At 45.4% G+C, this 10,449-nt stretch overlaps 1 protein-coding gene across 1 annotated transcript; it reads left to right on the top strand.

Moving 5' to 3' along the window:
• Positions 1-4,214: 4,214 nt before the first annotated feature.
• LOC125941275 (uncharacterized) lies at positions 4,215-6,057 on the top strand. The gene is given in 2 exon segments (XM_049658256.1): positions 4,215-5,939; positions 5,941-6,057. Coding segments are annotated over 2 exon segments (1,842 nt in total).
• Positions 6,058-10,449: the final 4,392 nt, after the last annotated feature.

Below are 10,449 nucleotides of genomic sequence, written 5' to 3'. Positions count from 1 at the left end.
CTAAAAAGTCGGCGTAAGATACAACTACATACGCCGTTTGGCCGTCAGAAGCCCGATAACCGAACGCCGTAGTTCTCAAAATTGTATCTTGCACAGTGTTTTTGTTATATATTTTTTTTTTTCGTTGAGCAGCTTGACTAATGGTAGCTGGGACATCCTATGTATGGCCTACCAAAGTTGGTAGATTAAATGCATACACGCGTCCACTTGGCTTCTTCATGCGGGTACGCGTCAATAGGCACCGTGCAATAGAACTGCTTGCGGTATTGCAAAAATTAAAGCAAAGCCAATAGCGTTTAAGTAGCAGTGGCACGTGGTACCGCACGATGGTACGGCATTATGGTAAAAGTATTGATGCACAAAAAATTTTGATGCACAGTCATTGAGGCACTGCGCCTTTGGTGAAATGCACAGGCGCTGTCGTTTAATGTGCTGCACAGGGTTCCGCCCTGCTCCTTCAGGAAGGGGTGCGAGAAGGACCAATTGGCTCCCGCGGGCAGGTTAAGTACGGTGGTAAAGTGGAACACCATTCATAACCCAAAGTGCAACACAGTGATGCAATGTACACGTCTCAAAGCTGCTAAACGTATTCTTAGAAACCGGGGTTGCTTATTTGCTTTAGCGACTATGAATCAAGATGAGAGGCCGCACAAGGGGGTCCGCGGATCCCGCGTTCGTAGCTTCCGCCACTCTCGCAGGGGCGCTACAAGATAGGTGGCATAGAGATTTACAAGAAAGTGAAAAAAAAAGGGGGGGGGGGAATCTGTGCGATAACAGGGCAGCGCCTTGCTATTTCAGGCTCGATCTGGTTGCCTAAAGACAAAATCATAGCAAAACAAATAATCGCTACAATATGAGGCATGTGCATGTTGCGGCCAGCGCCTTAATTGAGGCTACCTTAAATAACTGTGCCTTAATTAACCTCGCCCTAACACCGAAGGTGGTGGGTTCGATTTCCAGCGAAGGTTGTGGGTGCGAGTGCTGCCAGCGCCTTAATTGACGCTACCTTAAATAACTGTGCCTTAATTAACCTCGCCCTAACACCGAAGGTGGTGGGTTCGATTTCCAGCGAAGGTCGTGGGTGCGAGTGCCTAAATTAACTATCTTAATTAACACGATCACGATGGTCACCCACGCCATCAAAATTGTTGCGTGAGCATTTGCATCTATATGCAATGCTCACCCAACATTTGCTTATATATGCAAATGCTCACACACGATGTCGCGTAGGTGTAGGAAGTAAATTACTACACCGAGTCGGCATCGTGTACGATTTCACGTCGACGACACGGTTTTTGCTCAAGGACATAGAAGGTAGACTGAACGATGAGACATATAAGGCTTTCTCTTAATAAGGTTAATTGAAATTGAAATCCAGTCCACTTCTTCCCGTGCTTTCGCATCTGCAGACCTCACTGACTGGTTCGTTTACAAATACGTACAAACTTGCCCAGACAGCATTCTGTTTAATATGACTTGAACACAAGAGCGCTTGTGCTCATTTCTGATTACAAGATTGCAGAATGCTGCCTAATGTTTCGAATATAATCAAACGTATTGTGAGGATCACCAACACGGCTTTCGACATATGCATTATTTAGAATTCCATGGTACAGGAAGTAAGTTCCCGACTGAGCTTGTAGTGAACCAATATAGAGGTGTGTAAGAAACCGAACTCTTGCTATAACACCTTTACTGCTTACGGTACAACATTTTAAGCGCTGTCCCCTTCAAAGTAGCCCCCTCTACTCAACGCACTATTCCTCTCTTTTCTTCCATTTTCGGAAAGCCTCCTGGAACGCATTTTCTGGAATGGCGCGCAGGTCGCTTGTCGCATTCTCCTGGATCTCCTCTACGGTTTGGAAACGACGTCCGTTCAAGGTGATTTTCAGCTTGGGGAATAGAAAAAGTCGGCTGGGACTAGGTCTGGAGAATATGGTGGGTTTGGCACTATACATTAGTGTGGTGTTTCGCTAAGTAGCTGCGGACAAGGAGCGACGCGTGAGCCGGGGCATTGTCACGATGCAACATCCACGCCTGATTTCCCCACAATTCAGGCCTCTTACTGCGTACAGAATCTCTCAAACGTGCTAGAATTCCCTAGTAAACTTCTTTGTTTACCATCTGACCATGTGGCGCAAATTCCAGGTGGACAATGCCTTTTCAGTCAAAAAACACACCCAACATCACCTTCATTTTTGACCGACTCATGCGTGCTTTTTGTTTTTTTTTTTGGACGAGGAGAACCATTGGCGATCCACTGTGATGCCTGCCCTTTCGTTTCATAGCCATAAACCCCTGTCGCATCACCTGTTATGATGTTCTTAAGGAAGTTTTCATCGTCATTGGCAGCGGCGAGCAGTTCATGGCTGATTTCAACACGGGTCTGCTTCCGTTCGTCAGTCAACAAGCGCAGCATGAATTTTGCACTGACACGACGCGTCCCAAGTTTGTCACTCAAGATTTCATGACATGATCGTAGGCTGATACCCACTTCATCAGCGACTTCTCGAGCAGTCAAACGACGATTTCCACGAATCACAGTTCGAACTCTCTCGACGTGGTCATCATGTGTGGATGTGGAAGGTCGTCCAGGCTTGGTATCGTCACCGATCGATATTCCTCCGTCTTAAAAACGCTTCAACCAATCATAGCACTGCGCGCGACTCATACAGTCCTCCCCGTTTGCTTGGCTAAGCAACTGAAATGTCTGTGTAAAAGTTGTCCCAAGTTTGTAGCAGAACGTCACACATACTCGCTGTTCTTCCAATTCCTTCATTGTCCCTTTAGCACCAATCCGAAGAAGACCTAGTTCATGTGCTCACTTCAGCGGCTGTAGCTGGCCAACTAACGGTCAGGGCGAAACGCGGCAAATGGCAGTTTGTTGTCTAAACCTGCCGCTAGATGCGCCCAGTAGCCTCAGCGCGCTCCCTCTGCCGATTGGCGCACTATTCCAAAAGTTCGGTTTCTTTTTGAACACATCTTGTATACATTTTGAAAAGTTTTAGTGTCACTGAAAAGTGTTTCCTGCTGTTCCTCTTTTTATGTAACATTGCTTACTGACATGTTAACGTTGTCTGAATATTTCTAACTGGGCCAGGGCAATGCGTATGTTAGAAGAAAAAATGTTCTGGACACCATGGATGTGAGATATCAATGTGTTTAGGAGCATAGGAATTATAAGCGACCATCCACAGTGAAGTTCGATGACGGCACCTCAGGATTTGGTGTATCAATATAAAATGTTTCAGGATGCCAAATTTCTGATTTGCAGTGCCTTTCTGAGAAAACCAGCATGGCAGTTTTCTACCAAAATTAAAGAGCATTGCGAATAAAGTAAGGCCTCGAATGGCATGAGGTCTTTTTGGAACTACCTGGAGAAGATCAAAAGAAGGAAGTGCAGTTTCTTCACATGTCCACAGCCATGCGTTAGTCCCCACTTCCGAGGCATACAACAAACCAATAAATGAAGTCGGTTGTGCACCGTATTGTCAGAAGTTGCTGTTGGAAGCCGTACTAGGTCTTCACAAACAGTGCCTGAAAAATATTTCTCATAAACCGGTGGGTAATCAGCGGTGTATATTACGTAGTCACATCACATGAGAGAACATTCGTAATTTAACACAGCGAAGAAGTTCATTTGGCGAAGCACACGCCGGTTGTTTTTCTCAAAGCCTGCGGCAAGAACTGGGTGCGGAAGTGTTTTTTTCTACAACGAAAACATACAATTCAGAACTTACATAAACTTAGACAGGTTTCTTCTGAAAATGTGTATCGTGAACAAAAATAGAACCAAATGCCGGGCATACTCTGCTGCCGCCTATGCTACAGACGCGCCTCTTTTGCCTCTAACATTATGGCTGCCGCGACTTCACTTGCTGTCGTTGGCGGCTGAAGGGACTGCCCCTCCAGAAGTTCTGAATAACCTCCTTGGTTGAAGCGCGTCTCAACGACTTCTGGGTTTCGTGTCGACTGCATAGCACTAGGACAACTCGCAGTCATCAGTTGCATACAAACTACTAGGAAACGAGGCGTCAACTGCGTTTGCATAATTTCGTTCAAGAATATAGCTATCTGATCAAAAGGGAAATGCAAAAAACGAAAGTGACCTTCACTATCGCATATGCATGCATACACAGAACACCTCACGCACCTTTATTCTAAGTTGCTACACGGCAGCATGGCCACGGCAGCATCGCAGTGGACACGGCAGCATGGCCGTGACAATGTCGCCTGACGTGCCTCTGTTCATGCAGGTTTTCTGCGCATGCCTAAGCTTCATCACTGGGGGTGCAGCAAAATCTTTCGACCCTGGACGCCCTAAGCTTCGCTACGATACCGGCCTACCACGTCACTTCTGTGTGGGCGGTGTTTCCGGCCAGTTTGCGGAGGGCACCAGCACCCTGGAGCATCGACACGTGGATGGCCTTTTTCACTTTCCATCTGGGGGCACGATGACGTCACGACGCATGCTCACAAGGGACCATCTGCATGCTATAAATGCATGTCCATCGCCTACCGGCTTCAGTGGACACGGCAGCATCGCCGTGACAATGTCGCCTGACGTGCCTCCGTTCATGCAGGTTTTCTGCGCATGCCTAAGCTTCATCACTGGGGGTGCAGCAAAATCTTTCGACCCTGGACGCCCTAAGCTTCGCTACGATACCGGCCTACCACGTCACTTCTGTGTGGGCGGTGTTTCCGGCCAGTTCGCTGAGGGCACCAGCACCCTGGAGCATCGACACGTGGATGGCCTTTTTCACTTTCCATCTGGGGGCACGATGACGTCACGACGCATGCTCACAAGGGATCATCTGCATGCTATAAATGCATGTCCATCGCCTACCGGCTTCAGTGGACACGGCGGCATCGCCGTGACAATGTCGCCTGACGTGCCTCTGTTCATGCAGGTTTTCTGCGCATGCCTAAGCTTCATCACTGGGGGTGCAGCAAAATCTTTCGACCCTGGACGCCCTAAGCTTCGCTACGATACCGGCCTACCACGTCACTTCTGTGTGGGCTGTGTTTCCGGCCAGTTCGCTGAGGGCACCAGCACCCTGGAGCATCGACACGTGGATGGCCTTTTTCACTTTCCATCTGGGGGCACGATGACGTCACGACGCATGCTCACAAGGGATCATCTGCATGCTATAAATGCATGTCCATCGCCTACCGGCTTCAGTGGACACGGTAGCATCGCCGTGACAATGTCGCCTGACGTGCCTCTGTTCATGCAGGTTGGTGACCAAAAAAATGGCTTCCATAGTAATGTTGTTGGTCTTATAGTGCTGCCGTGTCCACGAGTTGTCTTTGACTGTATATGTGAGTGTTTTTCCATTGCGGGCTTGTTGTTTGGTCTCTCTGGGGATGTGGAGAAGAATCCAGGACCAATAACGGGAGATTTGTGCAGGGAATTGCTCCAAAATCAGAAAGAAATTTTGTCTAAACTTACTGCGGTTCAGGAAAAGCAAGACTCGTTTGAAACAAGATTCCTAGAAATGCAGAACCGGCTTCTCGTTATTGAAACTAAGGTTCAAAGCTTAGACGAGACTCGGAACAGACTTGCAACTCTTGAAGAAACTGTGGCCGACCGCCGTCTCGAAACGTCTAGTCTGGTCAAACAGGTGGATGACTTGGATAATCGTTCACGACGAAATAACCTTATCATTAGAGGAGTAGCAGAAGAGGAAAATGAAAAGGAAGAAACACTCGTAAAAAAAGTAAAAGACGATATCTTTAACGCTACTCTGAAAGTGAATGTGAATTCTATTGATAGAATTCACAGATTAGGTAAGAAACTTTCTGGTAGAACTCCTCCTGTCATCTTGAGGGTGGCAGACTATAGAGATAAAATAAATGTTCTGCAGAATTGCTCGAAACTGAAGGATACTGATTACAGTATCAGCGAGGATTTCTCTAAAAGAGTACAGGGAATACGAAAAAAAGCTATGGGACTCGGCAGGTGATGAAAGGAAGGCAGGAAGAAAGGTAAAGCTTGTTTTTGATAAATTGAGGGTAAACAACACGCTGTACAGCTGGAATGAAGAGCGTGAGTAAAGGTGCAAACTGGGAAGTCATTCAGGAACAAGAGATAATTGACATATACCGGGCCGACATGTAGGCTTCAAAATAATTAATGTAAACGCGAGAAGCGTACTAAACAAAACACACTCGCTTGAAGCATTAGTTATTCATCAAGAACCTGATATTGCCGTAATTACGGAAACTTGGTTACATAAAAACATACTTGATAGCGAAATCACCCCACCTGGTTACACGTTGGTTAGAAGGGATCGAGATGGGAGAGGTGGAGGCGTGGCTCTTCTCGTCAAGCGAAACATCGTTTTCTCCCCTTTAGAAGTACCAGGTGATGTTGAAGCAGTGTGGATTAAAACTAAACTGAACAATCGAACTGTATTTGTCGGAGGGGTATACAGAGCTCCGAACTCTCCTGTAGAACATATCTTGCAACTTAGACAATTCATGGAAGCGTACATGAAAGAACAAGACCGCATACTATTACTAGGTGATTTTAATCTTCCAGCTATTGATTGGGATTCATATGTAGCCGGAGACACAGATCTCACTTCTTCTGAGGTATTTTTGGATTTAGCATTTTCATACAATTTAACTCAGATAGTTAAGGAATTTACTAGGGTGTGTGCAACAAGCTCTTCTGTACTTGATCTTATTTTAATTTCCAATGCTTTGACAACGTATGTGAATGATTGTCTTGCTGAAGAAGGTTTATCCGACCATAAAATGGTTATTCTGTCCTTGAACACGTCCTCGTACCCCATGCAACAGGAATCAAGCATCCATTACCTAAACTTTCAAGCTGCTGATGATGTTAGTATTTTGGATTACCTTGAAAGATCGTTTGATAACTTCATGTCTATGAATCAAATGGTGGTACTGACGATCTGTGGGACTTTTTTTCCAAGATTACGATGCATTGTATTACGCGATTTATTCCTAAGAGCTTTAAAAAGTGCAAAAGAAAGAACCCGTGGATTACAAGGGAAATACTTCATGTCAAACGGAGGATGAAAAGGAAAAGGAAAGCTTGTTCACGAGATCCAAGTGTACAGAACAAGACTTCACTTTATAACATGAAGCTTAACTTAAATCGTCTAGTCAAGGAAAGCAAGGAGAGATTCTTTAATGTTACACTGAAAAACTTCCTTCAGGAAGCACCTAGTAAATTTTGGAGATACGTAAACTACCCAGGAACGTATAGAGCATTTCAATTCCTTCTTTTCCTCCGTTTTCACCAAAGATGATGCTACACTTCAGTGGCGCACCGACGGGGGGGGGGGGGAGGGGGGGGGATTCGGGGGTTGTAACCCCCCCCCCCCTGAGGCCGACTCAACCCCCCCTTTTGTTTAACCCCTTTTCTTTCCTTACGCATTTGAGTACTGCAACTAAGATGTAAGACGCGCAATCGTCTGCACACTCGCAAAAAGCACATTTTTTGACAATTTCCAGTGAAGAAATCGAAATTAGTGCTGTTTATATGGTATTGGCAAACTGTCAACCCCCCCCCCCCCTGGCAGAGATCCTGGGTGCGCTACTGCTACACTTCCATCCTTTACTGACACTTCCGATCGCCCTCCAGCGTCCGACCTTCTTATCAACGAGGAAGGAGTGCTGAACCTTCTTCTGCGCATAAATACAAAGAAATCCCCTGGCCCCGACAGCATACCGAATGAGTTCCTATATAGATATGCTCAATGGGTCGCTAAATATCTCACCATAATCTTTCAATCATCGCTTACCCAGGGAACAGTTCCTATGGCCTGGAAACAAGCTAAAGTAATTCCTGTCCACAAAAGTCGGAGCACATCAGACGTAGGTAACTACCGGCCCATCTCTCTTACGAGCACCTGCTCCAAACTACTTGAACATATAATCAGTAAACATCTCTCAAATTATTTGGAAACCAACAATTTACTATCACCAGTGCAACATGGTTTTCGTAAAGGGTTGTCTACAATAACTCAACTCGTTCAGACAGTCCACGATCTTTCACTAACGATAAATAGCCGAGGACAGATTGACCTAATTTTTTTAGACTTCGCCAAAGCGTTTGACAAAGTCTCGCATCCTAAACTCTTGCTAAAAATAAATGAAATATTTAGAAATCCAAACATCACTAAGTGGTTTAGATCCTACCTCCACTCTCGTGAGCAGTATGTCGAAATAAATAAAATTAAATCCACGTCCAAAGCAGTTTTGTCTGGAGTACCTCAAGGCAGTGTTTTGGGGCCTCTTTTATTTCTTATCTTTATTAATGATTTGCCTACTGATATAACCGTCCCGCTAAGGTTGTTTGCAGACGACTGCGTATTATATAAAAGGATTGAATCTTTAAATGACCAGTTAGACCTCAACACCAATTTAAATAAAATTCTACAATGGTGTAATGAATGGCAAATGTCACTGAACCCAGTAAAATCAGTTTGTATGACTATAACGCGGAAAAAGACGCCCCTGATGCATAAATACAGTATCGGTCCCCATGAACAAGAGTAACAGAATATAAATATTTAGGATTAATATTTACTTCAGACTTGAGGTGGAACATTCACATCAATGAAGTTTGTAGAAGGGCAAATAAAGTTCTTTGGGGCCTCAGGCGAAGATTGTATAGCGCAACTCCTGAAGTGCAAAACCTGGCGTATAAGATATTAATACGGCCAATCATTGAATATGCTAGAATAGTATGGGACCCACACACTGCTACTAACCGTCATAAATTGGAAAGAGTTCAACGACTGGCTTCTAGATTTATATTTAATAAATATCAGCGCATGCACTCTCCTACTGAACTATGCAGTCGTGCAAACCTTTCCGCGCTAGAATTAAGGACGAAGTTTGACCGATTAAAATTTTTGTTTTTAATTATTCATAACCAGGTTAAAATAAATTTATCTGAATACTGCATAATTTCACCGGATCAACGCTTCAGACACAGGCACAGCTTATACATACAGCCGCCAGTTACACGAAATGATACATTCAAGTACAGCTTTTTTCCCAGGGTGATTAAGGAATGGAATGAATTACCAAATTCAGTTGTCACATCTGCCTCCGTCAGTGATTTTAGTGCTGGTTTAGAGAATGTCATCTTCTCTGGTATGAATGCGTCTTAGCATGTATTTTTGTTTCTGGTGCGCATAAAACAATGTATTTTGTCATTGTTCACTGCATGTCACTTTTTGTAGATATTGCCATTATACTGCCTTGTATATTTTTGTTTTTGCTCGAGATGGAGCAGAATTTTGTATCTTTTCTTCTATTTTTTTCCACTCCTGTAAAGGCCCTTAATTGGGTTGACAGTATTAATAAACAACAACAACAACAAACATTTGGGACCCCAAAATATGACGCTATTTAGGACAGGGGATTAGTACCTGCCGATAAAATTGTTTCAAGAATTTAATATTCAACAGTGCCTATACTCCTTGCCTACTGAATGCAGTGCGGCACAAATGCAACCAGCGCCGTTTCCAGTTGCCAGCTGCCAGCCACAGCGACCTGCCAGTCCCATCCTGCTGTGGTCCTGAACGAGTACAGTCACTCCAGCTACACGCTACTCACCTGACTACAACGCAGTAATCCAGTCGAACCCTTACTGTTGGCACTTAAGGTGGAGACGTTAGACCAGCGATGGGCTGCTGCTCCATCATAGCCAACTCACCAGATCTTGGCAGCTCACCATTCCTGTCTTGCTGACTGCAAATGTACTTCGTAGCCCTATGCCGCAGCCCGACATGATCTTTTCATAGTTTGAAGCAATGTCGTCTCGCTGAGGGTCCTTCCTGGCGTACCCACGTTGGTAATTATGCAGGCGACTGGAGATGCAGGGGTAGGGTATGCCTGGAACAGGCCTTTACGAAGACAACAGCCCCTGCGTGATTACCACGTTGTCTAAGCGCTCTTTGGCTGAATCAACCTTGTCGCTTAATCTTAATTGACTTTGGTTGTAGGCTGACCTCGGTCATAAGGAGGTCGAATGTCAGCACTATATGCCTTCCCGCGCCTAGTGAGAGCCTCAATCTTTAGCCAAAGCCAGCGCAGCAGCAACTTATACCCCTGTCACACGGACAGCCTTAACCGAGGTTAAGCTAACTACGGTTACGGCTGACCTCAGTTACCTCTAGCTACACGGCAGACGTAACCGTAGCTAGCCCCCTAACCATGCCAATCGCTAACCGAGCTTGGCAACCTCCGTTTACTCTCGCAAACCGATGAACAAGCAAGATGGTGGACGCCATGGCAGTTGCGAGTGCACCAGCGTCGTCCGAAATGGCAATGAGCCAAAAGCGCAGTAACTGACCCGACGCGACAACGAGGACACTTATACGCGTTTGGGAGGACCACCTTACCGCGCGGCGGTCGAACACGAGGAATGCCCGAATATATGCAAAAATTCTGGAAGAAGTC

This window comes from Dermacentor silvarum, chromosome 11, assembly GCF_013339745.2.
Source record: "Dermacentor silvarum isolate Dsil-2018 chromosome 11, BIME_Dsil_1.4, whole genome shotgun sequence".
Classification (NCBI taxonomy): domain Eukaryota; kingdom Metazoa; phylum Arthropoda; class Arachnida; order Ixodida; family Ixodidae; genus Dermacentor; species Dermacentor silvarum.
The sequence above is the reverse complement of the archived record's forward strand: the minus strand, read 5'-3'. Positions and strand labels throughout refer to the sequence as shown.